This window comes from Triturus cristatus, chromosome 1_2 (genome assembly GCF_964204655.1).
Source record: "Triturus cristatus chromosome 1_2, aTriCri1.1, whole genome shotgun sequence".
Lineage (NCBI taxonomy): Eukaryota > Metazoa > Chordata > Amphibia > Caudata > Salamandridae > Triturus > Triturus cristatus.
The window spans coordinates 334586867-334608059 of NC_140580.1; the positions used below are offsets into that span (position 1 = coordinate 334586867).

The 21193-nt window shown below is 44.9% G+C and overlaps 1 protein-coding gene across 5 annotated transcripts in view; it reads left to right on the plus strand.

Moving 5' to 3' along the window:
- EPHB2 (EPH receptor B2) overlaps window positions 1-21193 on the plus strand; it is a 776297-nt gene that overhangs the window by 689906 nt on the left and 65198 nt on the right. For 4 of the 5 annotated variants that reach the window (XM_085603935.1, XM_085603939.1, XM_085603937.1 and 1 more), the window contains exons 11-14: window positions 1231-1478; window positions 2718-2933; window positions 5324-5473; window positions 19455-19648. In XM_085603935.1, coding sequence (XP_085460061.1) covers window positions 1231-1478; window positions 2718-2933; window positions 5324-5473; window positions 19455-19648 — 808 coding nt within the window. The remainder of the gene's footprint in view (window positions 1-1230; window positions 1479-2717; window positions 2934-5323; window positions 5474-19454; window positions 19649-21193) is intronic. The other variant, XM_085603938.1, reaches the window with a different exon arrangement.

Sequence of the window (21193 nt, forward strand, 5' to 3'; positions counted from 1 at the left end):
TTGAATCCCCTCGCGCTCCCTGAAGGCTTCGTTTTGTTAGAACATTCTGCCCTCTAGTGGCAGAATGTTCTAATAGCCTTATAGCCCTTCGTAGCAGGGCTATACCGGCTTTTAAAGTCCCACTGCTGTTGTTAAAGACCCTCGCCTTCGGCTCGGGCCTTTAACGCTGCAGCGGGCCTTTAACAGCCGGTATAGCCCGCTACGGCGGGCTATAAAGCTATAGTATAAGGTGCTTTGGTCCCCAAATTGCATTAGGACAAAAAGAGCCTTCAAAGGCAATAGAGAATGTAATTGGAGTTCATAATCTTTTTCCAGAACCGAGTATAACCCAGAATGATGGCCCAGTAGAGGAACAGTTTGCACTGGTGAGGGCCATCCAGGTTCCTCACCTGCTTCTTACCATGCTAAAATGTTTCCGCCAAGTCAATTGTAGTAATCTTCTGACCAGTAGTAAATGGAAAAGAGCACTAGGACCATCCCAGAATAGGACCCCATCTAAGACTACTGTGGTAAATTACCAATGGTGGTAACAATTCCAGCTGCCATACATGTCAAATAGCAGGAAATGATTTCACGCAGTGTTAGTTTTAGAGCCAGCATTAAAAAATACTACTGGTATATACAACCAGTGGTAACGCCATACCACCAGACTAATTCAGAATGCCAATACTGCTGAATTTAATACCGTCTACATTTAAAACTCAGTGTTAGTATAATATCAACTGGCAGTATTTATTCCAGAATAAAGCTAAAGAAGCATTTCTAATCTGTGATCTGCCTTCTTTCCTAGCAACAGCATCTTTTAGTCCTACACTTTAAATTATATTAGGAAACCGTATCTGTGTATCTTGTTACCTGTACCAGAAAACCTTGCGTCATCGCTTACAATGTCTTACCTGTTCTGTGATGTAACAGATGGATGCCCCAGTAACCACTAAGCCAGCCCAGACCGTCTGGTCTCTCACATGACTCCAGAATGAACATTGTGATTTAAAAAAAGAGAACTGTATTTCCATTAATTAACTGTTCTAGAGTTAGTATATTCACTGTTGCACTGGGCGGGAGTGCGTTAATGAAGCCCAAAGCATCATGCTTCCCTTGCGCTTTAAAATCTTATTTACAGGTCATTTCTGTGTAGAGTCTTACGGTTATCTGCGGAAAACGATAATACCATGTTCTGAAGGTTGTGGTGGAGAAACATGCAGTGTGGGCTGTCTCTGTCATCCCCAGGAGAGTTTGGAGAGGTCTGCAGTGGTCACCTCAAACTACCAGGCAAGCGGGAGATATTTGTGGCCATCAAGACGTTGAAGTCGGGCTACACCGAGAAGCAGCGACGCGACTTCCTGAGCGAGGCGAGCATCATGGGGCAGTTCGACCATCCAAATGTGATCCACCTCGAGGGAGTGGTCACCAAGAGTGCCCCAGTAATGATCATCACAGAGTTCATGGAGAATGGGTCGCTCGACTCCTTCTTGAGGGTATGACACCTGGAGCTAAAGTTTGTTGGTTTTGGACATGGATAGGAGGCAGATGTGTCAGTGTGGGATGATGGATGTGTGTGTGACAAGGTTGTATGTTCTGGTTATGGGAAAACCTGTGGTCAGTGTTAGGAAACTGTTGTGTCAATTGTTGATACTGATTCTTGTCCTTCTAGTGAAAAATACATATTGCTCATCGGAGGAGCAATCTTATTGGTTAGTTCTGGTACAAGACGCAATTCTCAGGGGCGTAGCTTCAAGCGGGGTGTTTGGGGTGTTACACCCCCCCAATAAAAGTATTTTCTGATAAATAGTTAGGTACAGGTGCTTTCAGTCGGGTATTGTGAGATTGTCAGTCGGATATCACTGTGGATGTTTACATAAACACAGACAAAGACGCACACACACTCACTCTCTCCGTCTCTGTTTTGAAAGTCCTTAACCCCTTCAGCGCGGCGCGGATTACCGCGCCGTGCTGAAGGTTCCAGGCACGGGCGGGGCCGTGATGGAGCGGTTCCGTCATGCGCACAGCGCAACCGACGCGCATGACGGAACCGCTCCGTCACTCGCATCGAAGGGGTTAAAATATTGGTTATTTAAAAAAAGATAGTCTTTCTCTCTTAGGACTCCTATCAATCCGCATTCCTCTTCTTTTCCACTGCCTCTTAGGTCTCTCTCATGCACTCTGCTTGTTGTATAATGTATTGAAGTATTATATGTCAGCCTGATTGTCTAACAATCTGAAAGTCACCCACCTCCCTATTGGTTTTATGGCATAGCAACTTTTTAGTGGTTCTTTTCTTTCCTGAAGCCATAAAAAACAGCTTGAAACCCATCCTATCGCAATTTTGATTTTTAAGGCGCTTGTTTGCCTTGCAGTTCTACCTCCAAATAATATTCACATAGAATATAGACACAGACTTGAAGGAAAATATACTGTTGGGTTGTCTTCACAGAACTGTCTTCCAGTAGTCACCTGATCAGCGCCAACTATGACATTGCAGTGAGTGCCTAGGGCAGACATGTAGTCTACCTGTGACACCGTAGACCTTTATATTCTGATTTTCATTTTAAGGTGAAAACCGGAATAAGCAACAACATCACACTTGATATAATTAAAAATCGTAGTGCCAGCTGTTGAAGTTCATCAGACTCATATTCATATTTTAGCTTGCTCTCCATTTCTTTCTTGTTCCTTAAATCCTGAGGTTTATATTTTTACCTATGTTTTTTTTATAGCAAAACGATGGGCAGTTCACTGTCATCCAGCTAGTGGGTATGCTGAGGGGCATTGCTGCAGGCATGAAATACCTGGCGGATATGAACTACGTACACCGCGACCTGGCCGCCCGCAACATCCTGGTTAACAGCAACCTGGTCTGCAAAGTGTCCGACTTTGGCCTCTCGCGCTTCCTAGAGGATGACACGTCAGACCCCACATACACCAGTGCACTGGTAAGAACGCGTTATCATTGAAGCCAATGTGAATGAGGGTGTATATAGGTGAAAAGCAATGTATTCAAGTGCAATTTTCTTTTGGTCATGACTACCGGGTGCTTATTACCACAAACAGCGACTGAACCATTTCAAAGCGAGTGTGCTGTGGAGTGCACAAAGTTATTGACAGGGAGCAGGGGATGTGCCCCCACTGCGTGGCATCCATGGCCCTCAGACCTTCATCTGGAGGTAATCCCCGTAGAATGGTGAGAAGGGCATTTCGTTGTCATTCCAAATAGCCTCTAGTTTCTTGCAAAGGAGTGGGAACCAGGGATGGTGGCACTTAAAAGCAAGACTTGTATTTACTGACGTGGGCACCAGTCTTATAGACGAGGATTCACATCATCAACTTAAGTATGTATGTGTGGTATGTATGTATGTGTGTATTTATAAATTTATTTATTCATGACTTTTATAAATCGCTAGATGTACCAGTTTTGTCCATTTCATATAGGTGGGTGGCACAAGTGGCAATAATAATAATCCACATTTGTAAAGTGCGAACAATCACCTGTAAGGGTCTCTAGGTGCTGGGGGCCGTCGGGAAGATTAAGCAAGCTATTGCCCAGAGTCACATGGTGCTGGGCTAATCTGCCGCCGGGGATCGAACCGTGGTCCCCAGATTCTGGAGTCAGTCGCCCTGGCCGCGGCGACACACCTGTCAAATACTGACCTGGGATTGATCTGAACCAATCATGCAAAGGAACGTAGATCTGTGATCCTGTTGAAACCATGTCCTTCCAGAGCTTGCAGCTGGAAAGTGGAGTGAAACCTGCTGTGGAGAACAAATATTTTAACTGTGTTGGTTACAAGCTCAGATGCATGCATGTGTTCCTCGAGCCAAGAAAATGTAATCCAGCTATCATTTTTATTGGAGTACTGTAAAATACATTGTTATCAATGTGTTTATATCTCGGGGAAGTGCTATTACAGAAGTGCAGTTTTCTTTGCCGATAAAATTCTGCTTTCATGGAAAATGGGTATTTTGTGAAAAGGCAAGTTGAATCTGCTGGACAATTCTAGTTAATCTGATTTACAAGATGATCGGAAAATGAGAGAGTAGATCCCAAAAGCTAAGACAAGACTGTTTGTAGTATGACCTAGGACTGCATTTATTATAATACCATCACCTAGGGCTACAGGTGAAAAGATGTAAAACAGAGAGAACACGTGCAGAAACACGCACAAGCGCACACAGACCTCTCAAACACAAGGTACATTTTACTCCAACCAACTGACTCTTAAATCCTGTTAATTAAGGTTTCTGTCAGCAGGATCTAATCTGTCATTTAATTACTACAACATTGTTCACCTCAACCTGAGTCAGATATTAATTGCCTGGCCTGAGAAAAGGAAAATTTCCCTCCCTCTGTGCAAACACAAAAAGACAAAAAGTCTAAAGATGTAAATTATGCAACTGGATTCATGCAATAGTTAGTAAATTACTTTATTAAAAAAAAAGTGTTTTATATTCGCATTTTATTTTTTAACACTTTAGTGATTTGGACATTCCGGATACACCCATAGTACATTCAGCAGATATATACCCCCTGACTTACTTGAGCTACTAGTGTCCACCAAAGTGGGGTCAGCTCGTGGTCTGTCATTGGCCAAGGTCATTGGAAGCACCATTCTCTCAGTACTCCTAAAAAATGGTGTAAGACGTCTTTTGTGACAGACAAATCTCACCTCTCCTTGGATTTGTCCAGTTTTTCAGTTTTTTCGCTTAATACTTGTCAGTGTGTTTCAATGATTTTCTTTTGTTTTTTCAATTATTTCATTTTTCAGTAGTCGGTCTACTTAATTGGAGTTGTTTTTATTTCACACTCTTTTCGGGTTCTTCCTTTGTGGGTTCATTACTGCAAATCCATTTTCTTAGCTATTCTTTTGCATTTTCCTTCTATATTTCATTGTGTGCCATTCATCTTTATTTTCTTACCTCTAGTTGTCCTCTTCACTTCTTTTTTTGTCTCTTTTTGTATCCATAGCAATCTCTCCCTTCTTCACCAGAGTCGCATTCCCTCATTTCTGCCCTAAATATGACTTTTTATTTTTCCTTCTAAGTGCTAACCAAAAGTCTTATGCTTAGCTACCTTTTACACACCCTTTGCCAGAGTGGCTATAGCGCCCCCTTTCCCACTCTCGACCGCTTCCTTTCCTCAGGGCTGTGTCCACCGCCTTCTAGTGATTTCCCTCTGCTACCTCCCCAGGGCCACATGTCCCCTTCTGCCACACAGCTGCCTCTCTAGAGGCTGAGGAGTAAGTCTACTCGCGCTCCATGTGCTGGCTTTATCTGGTTTCAGACTGAAGATAATTGCTATAAACTCCCTCTTTGTTTTTTCCTGTAGGGTGGAAAGATCCCAATTCGATGGACGGCACCTGAAGCAATTCAGTACAGGAAGTTCACCTCGGCTAGTGACGTGTGGAGTTACGGCATAGTCATGTGGGAGGTGATGTCCTATGGGGAACGGCCGTACTGGGATATGACCAATCAAGACGTAAGTTAACTAAGAGAGCAGTAACTTGGATTACATTTATAAACTGCTATCAGGTGTCAACAAATATGGTTTTCTGTTACGTCAAGATCCACAAAAAAAGAGGTAGCTCTACTAAATGGATGCAACTGCAGCGTAAGTGAACCTCAGTGTTGTGTTAGATGTGAAGCCATAAACTGAATAAAGCCATCCTCCCGGATGGACACCAATGCTTAAAGTATGCATGTGTGGGTTAGTATTCTTACAGTGCAAACATAAGGCTAAACAGGACAATGGTCAATTAGGAGTAGAGAATATGAATCAAGAGAGTGTGCAGTAAATGGGGGACAGAAGGTGAATGGTTTCGTCCAACGGTATGGCTATCAATGCACCAGCGGTGCATTGACACTGGGGCCCAGAGGCGTGAAAAGCTCCATTGCACCTGGGGTATCTGCAGAGCTGTCCACATTATGTTTAGCATCCCGGCCGTCCACGCGTCCTAGGGGCTAAGGAAGGCCGGAAGGAGAGGGTCGAGTTTACCAAATTCATTAAAGAGCCACCCACAGTAAAGGGGCCCAGTTAAGGCCTTTTGATCTTTCCAGGCCCCGTATAGAGGTAGGCAGTAAAGCAGCGCATGTTCTGCACTGCTGCGGACTATCTGTGCTCAAAGGCGTCTTCTGATGTGCAGTACCTGGGTCTGGCTATCTTCACCATTCCACCTTTTGTGTGCCAGCCAGCAAAGGGCAGGCAGCCGTGCTGGAGTATAGCTATCAATGTCCAGTAGGCGCAATGGCTCCACAGCCTAAGGGCATAAGGGGCTTCTGTATCACAGTTATGAATGTCTTTTAGTACCCAGCAGGTGGAAGGGGTGCATTTTCTTTGCTTGGCTTGGAGCCCATCACATCCTTATTACACCCCTGTTCTCATCTGTTTGGAGCCTGGGTGGGCAGTTGGTGCTGACGGTCCGTCCAGGTGAAGTGTGTGCTTCTCCTTGAAGGACTAGCATGATGGCATAGGGGTGATAGATGTGACTTTAGATTCTGGATGCAAAGTTTGTGAAGACCTTCCTCAAAGCTTTTCCTTTTTTAGTATTTTTTCACTTCTAGTCTTGTCCTAAAACTCTTTGTTATGTTGGTCCCCACTTGTTAGAGTTACTGATTTTTTTGAGGTAGTAAGTGAGGAGGACAGGAGTAATCGCCACCCACAATGGGGTAGAGGTTTGATCATACTTCAGAGAGTCATCTCGGTGTTGAAGGTTGGTTCAAATTTGTTGACAGGTGAATGCAGCCGATCTGCTCTTGGAATTGAATTGTTAATGCTTTTTCTGCTATTTTTATTACGAATGTGAAGTTGGCCAGGACTCTGTAGGTGACTAGGTCACTCTAGTCTAGGTTTACTTTTTTAGCAATGGGAAGATATATTCTCATTTGAGTTTCAGGGAAGGTGTCAGTGTGGTGTTGACCACGCTGAAAAGTGGTGTAGGTTCTACTTTCATGTTAGATTTCATGATAGTGGAGGGAAGGATGTTTGCTCCATGGTCACCTTTTGAGCGGTGAAGATGACCTTGAGGTGTGTAATAAACATGGACCACTTGGATATGTTGTGTGGTGACACAGGTGGCATGGCATAGTTTGTGTGGTCCACCAGTTTTGGTTTCTGCCTACAAATAATTTGTTGATGTCTTTGCATTTAACAGCTATTTACGGTGTGGTGGTTGGGATCAAGCAAGAGGTGGGTGCAGGGTTTCATGGCTGTGAAGATGATTTGCTTCTATTGAAGGCTTCTGTGATAGTAAATATGTAGTCAGTAATTTTGGCTGGAGTTAAGCCCCTGTGAAGTAGGGCTCCTTCTGCTGTCTAAGAATATGATAATATGAGGGAAAAATCTGTTTTATGCAGTAGCCTTCAAAATCAGTTCACAGACCAAAACACTGTACTGTTGTGGTCATTAACCTGTAAAAGTGTAAAATAAATGGAAAGGTTGGCTCTCACATTCCAAATCATGTAAAATCATTGCAGCACTGCTGAAGCTTTTCAGTCTCAGACGTGCAGCTGTATGGTCAGTGTTAACCAGGGCCACTAGAATTATGTGTCAAGGGAGAGGCAATTTATGCACCAGGGTTGAGTAAATTATGTGGCAAGAAAGGCAAATTATGCAGTGTAATGCGGCACATCTTGTGATACTATAATGTCTTTATTGTGTCATTTTACAATTGTTAACACTGTGCGGATATTGCAACATTGATTGCATCTTATTTTAAAACCCACACATAGCAATAAGCAACCCGAGAACCTTTTCAAACTGCCTTCCACTGCGCAGCAACACGTGTTACTGCGTTTTTAGTAACTTTTGAACCGTTTGAGCTAGAAACAAAACTTTCTGTGGTAAAATTTGCAAATAATGCAGCAAATGTGGCTAATCTGTATTTATACGAAAATTGTTGTGGCTGCACAATCACATAATTCCAGTGGCGCTGGTGTTAATTTAGGAATATTTATCCTGTCAAAGGTTCGAGCCTCAAAGATGTTGAGACACAAGGGACATGTATAACGCTCTTTTCTTGTCCATAAGGTCTGTGTCCTCGACCAACACTTTTTTAGCTCTGGCATTAGCCAAAAGCTTTTGATTTTGCAAAAATTATAGGTATACTTAACTAGGCTTTCTGCCAGGTCTCCTCCTCCTGTCTGTTTTTTTTATTATTCACCTTTTTATTGGACACACTACAGCATGGAGCAGTGGCTCTGCCCACTTCAGCCATTGGCTAATCTCACTGTGTGCGCCGTTCCACAATGAGCGCATTCACACGCAAAAGTCCTTCTGTTCAGTACCAGGGAATTCTATATCGGTGTGTGTATTTTGAGACCAAAATCATATTTTTGCCTTTAGGAAATATTCTTTCTAAGTTCTACACATGTCTGCCATTTTCTCAACTCTAAAGTTCTGCAAACACTCTGACAAAACAAGCATTGACAAAGCCAAAAGACTGGCGGTCAAAACCAGACCTATAGGCTCGTACTTGTTTAATACCGCGTGTGGGGCACTGATGCCTCTAAGCTTTGATGAAGATCTTTGACGGCAGTTCTCGTCAGGTGAGCCGGCTCAGCTCAGACTTGGAAGTGGAGACAATGGCCATCTCCTCGCCCCATTCGGCCTCTTTTTGTGTTTCTTAGTACATTTGCGTCTCAAGGGGCAGATGGGAATATTCTTCTTGCAGAGGGAGGAAGGTACCCTGCCAACACTTGTGGCGTCATTACCGCGGGCCGGCGCGCGGCACTGCGCAGCAACATAATCATTTGGGCGGGAGAGTCGTGGACGCCGGCAATTCTCTTGTGTGAGTTTGTGGCGACAGTGCGTCAGGAATAGCAGTCTTCCCCAGAACGTCAAAACGTACTTTTTGGGGGCAGGGAGATTCGTGAATATAATTATTCCTGGCTGTGAATAAAAGTCTCAGGGTCCTGGGGTGAGCCGACTGTTTCCTCAGCCGTCTCTCCGCGCTTTGGATCTGAACAGGTGGTAGCCCCCTCCCTCACCTCTGCAGTCAACCAATCGTCTCAACCTTCTCCCGGGGGGATCCTCGCTGCATATTTCTGGTGCGCCAAAGATTTAGTGCATTAAAATTCCTCCTCGCTCTTTGCATTTTCCTCCCCCCCTCCCCCTCGGCACTCAATTAAAATGTTAACCTCTGTCCCACAGCATAGGGCTCTGTCATCTGTGATTTTGTGAGAGAAGAGGAGCGAAGACAGAGAGGGAAGAAATGAGAGAGAGGCAGTGTTTGTTTGACAGGCCCCTGAAAGTAGTGCTCAGTGCACAGAAGTAAGGAACCATTGTTTTCATAAACACATTATAATGGACCTCCTAGCCAGGGCGTCTTACCAGCATTATAGGCCCTTGGGCAAACCAGTGCACTGGGCCCTGCTGCACAACCACTCACAGGAATACAAATATTTATCGCAAAATTAGTGTCAAATTCTGGTCTACATGGGTCCCATATGCGTGTGGGGCGCCCGGGCAACTGCACAGCGTGCCCATGCGCTAAGACGGCACTGCTTCTAGCACAAGGATTCTCCTCTTAGCACCCCTAGCACAAGCACGGGCAGAGCTCCTAAATTTATTCAGATGTTGATTCTTTTTCCCCTCCCTCACCCCTACTGTACAATTTGAGTCTTACTGTGTCCTCTCCTCCTCCTCTTCAACGTGCCTAACTTGTAACTTCGACCTTTTCATGCCCCGCTTTCTAACACCAGTTATGTTTTACCATTGGTGATCATTTTCCCCAATTCGGAAGGGTGAAAGGCTGAGGCGGAACCCACCAGTAGTCCACATATTGATTTTAAGGTTACAGACAGTCCTGTACAAAAAGCACATTAACCCTTAGCTTTCTATCAGCAAACGATAAGTGCATATTTACCCCATAGGCGCATTCCCTGTGGATGGTTCTCATTGCGTTCTTACTTTGTCTGATGAGGGAACCTTGCAGTCAGAATTTTAAGTGAAAGGAACAAGATGGGAGACTTCTAGTCTGGTCAAAGAAGTTTAAGTAGGAAGCCTTTACAAGAGAAGTGGCCTAAAACTTGTGAACATGAATCCTGTGCATGACACAGGATACCATCTGCCAGTATTTGGATAGCACTGCTTGTCTGAGTGCCGTCAAACATTTTACGCAGCAGCAAATACGCCTGAAATAATCCAGACCTATTGTCTTTGCCAATTCTTGTTAGCACTAGTTTTAGTCAATATCAAATAAACGAGGGACAACAATGATGTTGTAAGTGAATAGAACTGAAAATTTTGAATTCTGAAAATATGAGATTGTAAGATAAACAGTAGAAAGTCTCTGAAAGGGAGCATGTAGTTCTGAGTCACTCAGTTAGGCACTTTACTTTCCTTTGAAATCTCACATTCTTCGTTCATTTATGCCCCTTTTCTCCCCATATCTCATCCTGAGGTTCTACATCTGCTTGTCTCACTCTACTTCTCCTTCCTCTTCATCACCCAGTGACAGACATTGCGAAAAACCTGCGCTGCTTTCAGCTGTAACTCAAGATCTATAAATGGTGCCATCTCCTGAACGCCATCACACCATGAAGTCACATAGGGCCATATGTATCAAGCCTTTTTCCCGTTTGCAAACGGGCAGATTCTCAGAATCGACCCTTTTGCGAATTTGAAAAAACCTTTTGGGATGTTTCACCTCAAAAGGCCATCGCAAAATAGAGAATTGCAAAATTTGTGATTCTCTATTTTGCGAATGCAATTAAGGAATTGCAAATTGTGATTCCTCAAATGCAATTCTGGAAGCACCAGAAATTTGCTATTTGGCCTTAAGGAATGGCAAATTATCACCAAATTCAAGTTGGTGGCAATTTGCGATTTTCTTTAAAAAAGCACCTTTTTGATTTTTTGAACGTGCCATATGTCGCACATACAAAATGTGCACACATGCATATTTCAGGGGTGCAACAGGGTGTCCTTTTGGCACCCTTGCAACCTTGAAATTGCATTCTCAATTTGCGATTCTGTAATTGGTAATCGCAAATTGAGAATGTCTTCCCATTCATTCCTATGGGCCTCCTAGCCCATAGGAATGAATAGGAAGGTATTCCTTATTTGAAAATCTCAATTTGCGATTCGCAAATAAGGAATATGTGGGATTCGTAAAATTTTTTGCAAATCCTACATACATTGAATTTTGCCATTCTCTAATTGCGATTCGCTAAAAATCGCAATTTGAGTATCGCAAAACTCTTTTTTGATACCTATGGCCCATTGACACCTAGAGGACACTCTGTCTGCAGTATGTGCTTCACCAGTCTCCCATGTTAGAGGTGAAAATCAAACCCACAGAAGCAACTTCATGGATAAGCAAATATTCTTGTGAAATGAGGACATATATTCCGTGCATGAAGAAGTACAACGTGTATTTGCCTGACTTGAATTACCTTGAGAGTTTCTGCACTCGTCGAGAAAGGGGTCAGTGTATATAATATGATGGTGAGGCCATGAATATAGGCTCAATAAAGAGCCATTTAAATGTCATTAAAAAAAATTACTTCCGAGACTGAATACTGGCAGAACGCGTCCCGCGTTAAGTCCTGCTTGCAACTGTTGTTACTCTCATTTGAAACAGTTTAGGTTGCGGAAAGGTTTTCTGATTTCTTAGGCATGAAAGCGTAACACTCACCATGCTGGCATATCAAATACGTCTAGTATAGAGTTCGAACCAGTGACATCATGGTAGCCTCCTGATGCGTCAAAAACAAAAAACATACCTGTCTTTTGTCAGAGAAAAGGATGTCATTTTTCCAGCATAGGTATAAAGAACCTGCCAGTACAAGTCGGTTGATTGACAGCCCCTTCGAATGACAGCTGGGCATCAAGTGCAGATTCCGGAGAGCTCACTGCACACACCTGCTTAGCCTGAGCTTCTCCTGTTCTCAAGGGGTGACCTAGGACTCCAGTAGCTCCAGTAGTTTCTCAGTAGCCTCTCTAGATCCTATCAGTGGCTTCTTTAGACCCAATTAGCATCATTCTTGCTTTTGTTTAGTGCTAACCAGATTTTGCACATCCACTGCACTATCTTCTCCAAAACTGATTTCTGATGGTTATCGATCCTCTTAAATATCCCCATTTGAAGGGGGGGGGGGGTTGATCGGGATATTGAGATTAATAATATTGACTTGTGAATATATTGAATTCATAATATCGACTACCAACATATTGCCATGATAAGCAGGTATATGGACTTATAGATGTTTATTTATTTGCAGAGTTTTATATAGCGCTGGCTAGACCTGGAGGAAACAGAGCGCTTTACATGAGGATTACTGAGTTACAAATTTACATCAGTTACAGGATGTATTTCTTCTTAACTCCAACTCTAGTTACATTTACTTTGTTAATTGACATTATATAGTCTCTCCCCTCGCTTGCTTGCCCTCTCTCACTGTGGCAATTTTTGATGAACTCAAAATCGACTGTTCACTGATAGCGGAAGGCGGGGCCGGCATCGTCCCCGCCGCCATTATGGCGGTCGGCCACACCCCCAGAACAAAGGTAGTAAGTAGGAGCCCCGGAAGAGATTGAATCACTTTGGGGGGTTTCGATGGTCTCTGGACGGCGGAAGTGACGTCACTTCCGGTGTCCGGAGCTCAGGCTCGTAGGGGTTCTAAGCCGGTGGAGCGGTCTGCGACTTCTCTCGCTCGCCGCTCCCTCGGTTGAAACACACGTGTGCCTACCCTCCGACGGAGGGCCTTGTAATTTTATTTCCCCACCCACCATCCCTGATAGAAAGAGTTTCGTTTTGTCGTAATGTTAATTGATGCTTTTTCACAGGTGACAGTCATGTTGGTGATATGCTTTTGTAATATATGCTTTTTCCACAGGTGAATTGATATGTATTGATTGTTCTGCTAATTTTGTTGTGTTTATAAGCAGTATCTTGGTCTGGCGGTAAGGTCATCAGTTGGGGCAGAGTAAATTTGGAAATCTTTCTGCGTTTTGTTTGAAATGACTGTCTGTTAATAAATACGATCGGGGGTCTACGACTCCCTACTCCAGCAAGGTGTTCGTGTCTTTTGATGGGGGGGGTACCTGGCCATAGGTCTGTTGCCTTTATTTTTGCTCTGTTTCCACTGCCTGCATAGAGAATCCACTGCAAGGTGCCGGGCGCTGCTGTGGTTAGTGCAGTCAGATGCAGTGGCACCTGTATCCAGGGTTGTGAGTGGGCCACTTTGTCCCAATTATGTCTATCGTTTAGCTCCCGGCCAGGACAGGGGCCCAGCTTCCTGCTACCATTAGGGCCAGTGGCAGTCTTGCCAAGGCTTTGGAAGTAGTCCCTTAACTTCAGTCAAAGGCGCCATGTCCTTGATTGCACCAGGGACCATGGCATCCTTGCTATGCTACTTGTGCTAAGGTTAGTATTTCCTTCCCCTGGAGTACGACTGCTCCATGAAGCGCGCATTTCCCTCATGAAGCCCGTATTTCCTTCCCCTGGAGTACGACTGCTCCATGAAGCGCGCATTTCCCTCATGAAGCCCGTATTTCCTTCCCCTGGAGTACGACTGCTCCATGAAGCATACATTTCCCTCATGAAGCGCGTGTTTCCTTCCCCTGGAGTACGACTGCTCCATGAAGCGCTCATTTCCCTCATGAAGCGCGTATTTCCTTCCCCTGGAGTATGACTGCTTCATGAAGCGCGCATTTCCCTCATGAAGCGCGTATTTCCTTCCCCTGGAGTACGACTGCTCCATGAAGCGCTCATTTCCCTCATGAAGCGCGTAATTCCCTCCCCTGGAGTACGACTGCTCCATGAAGCGTGCATTTCCCTCATGAAGCCCGTATTTCCCTCATGAGGCCCGTATATCCTTCCCCTGGAGTACGACTGCTCCATGAAACGCGCATTTCCTTCATGAAGCCCGTATTTCCCTCATGAAGCCCGTATTTCCCTCATGAAGCCCGTATTTCCTTCCCCTGGAGTACGACTGCTCCATGAAGCGCCCATTTCCCTCATGAAGCGCGTAATTCCTTCCCCTGGAGTACGACTGCTCCACAGTGGCGGCTGGTGACATTTTAAAGTCGTGGGGCGTAAACGTTTGTGATGAATGGCAAGTGGTGAGTGAGCACTGTGAGCCCGACCGTCATAAGGGAGGTCCCCCCCCCTCCGAGAAAAAATTGAAAAAATAGTGTGCAAATGGTGCATTTTCAAGCATCTTTGAGAAAGCAGAAAGGTTAATAAAGCAATTGCGAAAGTGCAGTTACAGAATCAATAAAGAGATTACATGTGCTAATGATGTCGGCAGCTGCTTATTCATTATAACCACTGAACTTATGAACTGACTTTGAGATAACAATGATGAGTACCTTGCATATTTCTTTATTTGTTGATATACCTTTAAAAATGAAATCTACTGATGCTTGGTGCTCGCTTGGAATAAAATTGAGTGCAAAGTGGCCAGAATAATGCTAAGTAATTAGAAGTGAAACAATTGGGTTGCAAATTTTTACACCAGCTCACAAAACCCGTTTTGATGTCAGATAGGTGAAGCCTGCTAACTATCTTCCGAAGATAACGTACAGTGTACTAATAGCCACGTTTTAATGTTTGGTATTGCAGTTTGTTTTCCTCTTCATCATCAATCGATTCCTTAGGCAAAAGCATCACATGTGCAATCTAATTAGTCAACAAGTAACCTGCTCCATTCTGAAAAGATATTATCGATTTTTTTAAAGTGCCATGTTTATACATAAAATACAATCAAAACTTTGAATAATCGTAGCTATATTAATAAAATGGGTCACCCTGCATTCCCTCTGCCAAGAGTAAAAGTATGAGGTAAACTGAACTGCATGGAAACTTGAAACATTATACTTGAATGTTCCGGAAATAGTTCCTCTCTGAGCGACCACTTGGGTTTGATTTAAATCCAGGTGCCAACAGCTTTGTGCAGCAGGTACGGAGCCCATTTCGGCTGAATGTGCTCCGCTGCAGTAATCTGTTCACAATCAGATTCAAATAAAAGCAAATTGGTCCCACGGAAAGAACCTATTTCCGTAACAATTAAGTATATTGATCAGAATGACATTCTTGGGGGTGAGGAGAGCACGGGTTCTGAAGACCCACTCACGAAGATCAGTATTTTAATTTTAAAATGCCACCACAGGTCGGAGATAAATTCTAGTAGTCAAGCAAGCAGCAAGATGGGGAATTCGAACTCCAGCTTGTGACGTATATACTATATTCCTGCAGCGGCGGCCGGCATGCTCGAGGGGGGGGGGGGGATCGCAGCCCGCGGGTGGGGAGCGATTAACGAATAAAACTAAATTAATTAAACTCAGTGAAGATAGTTGTCGTTTTATTGGCATTACTTAATCAGCTTCCATTTCAATACACTGAGCATGCAGTTCAAAAGATCTCTTCAATTTCAAAGCAGCCTCTGTCTGACAAATTAAGTTCTGGTACCTGTGGGAACAGAAACGCAAGTCATAGGTACCTGCTCTGCCTATGGCGGAGCTTAAAAGTTAGTGTTGTGTAATAAACGCATCAATGGCGGCCGGCATGCTCGAGGGGAGGATCGCGGCCCGTGGGTGGGGAACGAATAAAACCAGTCGCGGCTCGCGAGGGGAGAAGAGGGGATGTCGTGTCGCGCGGGGGAGGGAGTTTTAAAATAATTAAAACCGTGTCGCGCGGGGGAGGGAGTTTTATTAAAATAATAAAAATCAATCCTACCTGACCAGGTCTGTGCCGCCGGCCTCGGGTCCGTTCTGGCGCCAACAGTCAGTGGAACAGCCGCATCACTGCTGGGAAGTTGGAACTAAGTAGCAAACCCTTCTAAGCCAATCAGAGCAGGCGTAGGGCAATGTTACGCTTTGCCCGCCTGCCCATTAGGAGACCGAGGTTCGCTCTCCTAATGGGCATGCGCCAGCCTGAGCAGGCACCAGTGCGCATGACTGGGCACGGTGCAAAAATTCGCCACCATCCCCACTCATGCGCACTTGTGCTTGTGCTTGCCTGCTGCCTGCCCCTGACAATCATGACTGTCAGTCAACATGACGCCAGACCGGAGACCGCCCACCCCCTTCAGACTCTGAAGGAGGTGGGAGGTCCGACGTCTGACTCATGCTGACTGACAGTCATGATTGTCAATGTCAGTTCTAACTTCTCCCTCGGAGCCGCTGCGGGCTGCGGCTGAACTTCAATAAATCAGTTAAAACTAAGAGTTACGGTGCGGACGCGGGCGGGGGGGCAACGCCCCAACGCCCACAATGGACGAACCGCCACTGCTGCTCCATGAAGCGCTCATTTCCCTCATGAAGCGCGTATTTCCTTCCCCTGGAGTACGACTGCTCCATGAAGCGTACATTTCCCTCATGAAGCGCGTGTTTCCTTCCCCTGGAGTACGACTGCTCCATGAAGCGCTCATTTCCTTCATGAAGCGCGTATTTCCTTCCCCTGGAGTACGACTGCTCCATGAAGCGCGCATTTCCCTCATGAAGCGCGTATTTCCTTCCCCTGGAGTACGACTGCTCCATGAAGCGCTCATTTCCCTCATGAAGCCTGTATTTCCCTCATGAGGCCCGTATATCCTTCCCCTGGAGTACGACTGCTCCATGAAACGCGCATTTCCCTCATGAAGCCCGTATTTCCCTCATGAAGCCCGTATTTCCTTCCCCTGGAGTACGACTGACTGCTCAATGAAGCGCTCATTTCCCTCATGAAGCGCGTAATTCCTTCCCCTGGAGTACGACTGCTCCATGAAACGCGCATTTCCCTCATGAAGCCCGTATTTCCCTCATGAAGCCCGTATTTTCTTCCCCTGGAGTACGACTGCTCCATGAAGCGCGCCTTTCCTTCCTCTTGGATGAACCTTCCTTTCAGCGAAAGCTGGGCGATGAAAGAGGCTGCTGTGACCTAAGCGACCTCTACGTGTTGGAAGCCCAGGAGGCCAGAGAGCCGTCGAGATGGAGGCCGAGATTTACAGAGCTCTGCATAGGTCTTCTCCGTAGCCCTGCACTCCCTTGCGATTAGATACATTGTTTTTAGGGGATTCCAAATTGGAGGTGGTGGTCGCTTGTAAGTAATCTGCCCAGACGGTAAAACACAACCCCCAACCTCCCCGGTAGAATGTGCCGTCCTGAGGCAGGAGGGGTGCGGTAGGCAGCTTGCAGCTGTCAGGATGATGTAGGCTCCTTCCTATAAAATGACCCCGCTTGTCAGACTGCAGGCTCCTGGCTGCGCGAGCGCCGCGTCACCCAGAGAGAGCCCTGTCAGAGGCACTTTCAGAATTCCCTCCTCTAGATGTTGACAAAGGTGTCTCCGCTCGCCGGGGGACACCGAAAGGAGTGCAAGGCACCATCCCCTCTGTGGCACGACTTCGCTGTCATTTTTCATTGCGCGTGACAATCCTGGATTGGATAATGGGGGTATGTTGGAGGAATGAAGTGGCAGATGTACTGTACTGCCTTCTACATACATGTTGTGGCGTCCAATAGTGTTATAGAGGCGGCTGTGGAAGGGGCCGGTCGGCATAGGGGTGAACCACTGGGGCGCATGTACCAGGCAATGGGGCACATAGAACATATACTGCATATTTGGGGTGCTTGGCCTGGCAGTGATGTTTATGAGGCGACAGTGCACTTTATTACATGTTAATTGGTACCTAATGGTGGCCTGTGTAAGTAGTGTCAAGCAGGCCCTGTGTTTATTTTTTGTCTCTCACAATCTGTTCTTATTCTTGGGCAGTTCTCTGCACTTTACCACAAGTAGGGCTCACATTTGCTTGTGAGGTATTTCAATATGATACCAGTACGTTCTGTTTATGTAGGGCCAGTGCTTAATTTGTAAAAATGTAAGTGCCAGGCCCCAGGTATTTCTACACTCTCCTCTGTCCCGGCTAGCACAGCCAAATATTAACCAATACACAAGTGTGATATTTTGACTTTTGCAGTTCACCTAACAGGATATTGAATTTGTTGCTCGTGAGCTCTCCTCAAATATATACAGACAGCGCCACCATGTGGTAGACTGCCATAAATAAGTGCCTGTATTTACAAATAAGTGCAGGTGCTGACACCGGGACAAATTAAGCTCCGATGTACGCTTCATACCTTCTCTGAACTTGTAGGCGTTGCTAATGACCAATCTATTGTTACTCAATTTACAACCTCAAGCTGATGCAGCGCTGAGATAGACTCGGTGGGATTATAACTCGTGATTTTCGGATCTCTGATATCTTTGGCGAGGAAAAAACTTTCTGAGCCTTCTTCGCAGTAAGATTGTGTACAAATCTGTATGTCAATTTGGAACGCACACTGCATGGAATAAACCATCCACAAGCACAGCACTAAATACATTTCTACTGATATCTCTTTGGAACACTAAGTAACTATGCTAATTCTGGGTGCTCCTTTCAATCTTTCATCGCTTCCAAACTGAAACAAACATTAGCAAAGCCATTAGGCCTGGCGTTGGCTGTCAACCTTTTGGCTGTTACTGGGGAAGCGCTGAGCCCTTGTCAGTCTAAAAAATAAACAGTTGGATAAAAGCAAAATTATTGTTGGTCTCAAAAAGCACTCATTCCTGCAAATCTCTGGCACTGAAAGGAAAATCTTTGTATGTGGGCGTGCTTCTCGTGAAATCAGAGAATGTTGTTACGCACATTGAAATCAGAGAATGACTGAAGTGGGCTATCCCAGTGCCCCATTCGGTATGCTCTAGTGGGTGGAAAAACACGTGAATAACACAACAGACAACAAATGAAGGACATTGGCTGAAAGTACCTAAAAGTAACTATATCATATCTGCAGTTTTAGTAAAATCAAAAGATCTTAGCTGACTCCAAACCAAACAAGAGCTATCCAGCTGGGTACCAGAACCAATTGTAAATTGTGCTTAGCTATTACTCACTTTTTATAGTGCACTATATAAATGTTCTAATTATTTTTTACCTCCTGAGTTTCCTGTTTTTCTCTCTGCTGTCCCACAAACACACATTAATATATGACCATGGCACCACACACTGCACGCGTGTGCACTGTTCCTGCCCTCATTGCGAGTGGTCCAGTGTTTGATTTGATATTTCTTGCGCCCGCTGAAATCTGACACCCCTTGGTCAGAATTCATTGGGTGCAATAAATAGCCAATTAGGAGTTATGCCTGAAAACGAGGTATTACATGCAGATATTGGTGCTTACCACACCAAAATCTGTATATCCCACTAATTATGCCACATTTTTGCCCTGAAAAAATGTATCAGTCTTTACCTGCCAAAATCTATCAGGGGAAAACTGCGGGACTGTAGTGTTAGCTTTCAACTCATAATCCTGGTATGTACAGTAACAGTACTTACCACACATACCAGACTTTTTCTGGCACCTGTAATGATGGCCTATGTGTTACATATTTCTGGTGACACCGTTCATTTTTGAAGCTTAGAGATGTATGTACTGCAGGAATTGGTGTAATGCTGTTATCTGTTAATTAAATGTATCTACATCCTTCTTTTTTCAGGTAATAAATGCCATTGAACAGGATTATCGCCTTCCGCCCCCCATGGACTGCCCCAGCGCCCTCCACCAGTTAATGCTGGACTGCTGGCAGAAGGACCGCAACCACCGGCCCAAATTCGCACAGATTGTCAACACGCTGGACAAAATGATTCGAAATCCAAATAGCCTCAAAGCAATGGCGCCACTCTCGTCCGGGTATGTAGAGCGGGGACTGCAAAGGTATGGAAATGAGGGGAAGGCCATTGGTCAGCCTGACTGTATGAGAGAGCTACGTCTTAATCCAACTCGTCTCCATCGGGGAAAATGTGTCCGCAGTTGAAAATGGTGAGGTGGTGGTTCCCAGCTCCCTTTCTACATTTCAAAGGTGTCTCACCCTTTATAAGGTCCATCACTGGCAATGTGGTCTGGAAAGTTACATTGTTGACTATGGAGTCTGGAGATCTGCGTTCTAACCTTAACGTCACCACTTGACCAAGGAATTGAATGAATGTGGGGGAAATCCCTGGGGGTGTGATTTCGTAGTGGGTGATCAGTTAAGAAATAGCAACTCTTGTTCTGCATAACATTCTGCTTATGGGCGCATGATCTTGATTAGACTGCACACACCTCCTGGTTCAATGTGCATCATTTTTTTTTTTTTACTTAAAGGGTTTCTATTAGTATATATGCTATAAGCACATAAAATACAACAACACCGAAAAAGAGTGCCACGTGTGAGAGATATAGTAGTGCAGCCACAGTTACAGACAGTAACGTCATAACTAAGACCAGTGCTGATAGCAACAAACGTCTGCTTGCCCCTTACGCAAGATCCGGGAGAGACAACAGGCATGCGGTGAGAGGAGCCCAGATGTCCTTGGGTCGTGAGGGTGCTGGCAGTTCTTCAGCATATAGTTCCTATTGTTCTTTACAATAAGTCATATCAGGTAACCATTGACTTTTAGTGGGTGTTTCCCGTTTATCCCAGTTCGCCACTCGTCTTTTGGCTAGTAACAAGGCCACTGCCACCGGGCTATGGATCGCAGGTTGATTGTGCATCACTTCTAAGTAAAAATGTGCACATTTCCTTCGAGCTCCATGCTATGCCAGACACATTACAGGGAGAAATAAATAAGCAAACATCAGCAGAGTCTTAAACTTTCGAGTTACAGGGCTCATAGGCTTTAGTGGCGTCTTACACTATTGCGACAAGAAGCTCTTGTGTGCATTGGCAGAGAGTCGTTCTTTCTGCACATCTGGGTTTCTTACAAGTCAGTGAAGATTCTCTTCTGCCCCTTTAAACCTCGGGGTGTCTCACTTCTTCCATTATCACTTAAGTCTTACACTTCAGTAGTTTCTCACTCTTTACCACAACATGTCCCTTTAAAGTGCAAGGCAGCTTAGCACTTCCTAGAAGCACACTTCCCTTAAACTCTGATGTCACTTTGCCCTTTATGGCATCATGGTTCCCTTGCAGCCATTCAGAGTCTCAACTTTTCCTGCAACACTTCTCATGTATGTCAGTAGAATTTCACTGTTTCTCAAAATTATGAAAAATTCCCACATACCAGGAAGTACTAGACAGTTCCTAGTTCATGCAGCTGAAGTCAAGGTGACAGTGTAACCCACAAAGAAGAGCCCTTCACACCGTGTCATATAACTGTGTACCTTTTTTAATAGAGTGTATAACTGCCACGTGCGTCCTCTCAACCCTATATTCCTTAACCTTACGCTTAACCGCTGTTATATTCATTATGCGCC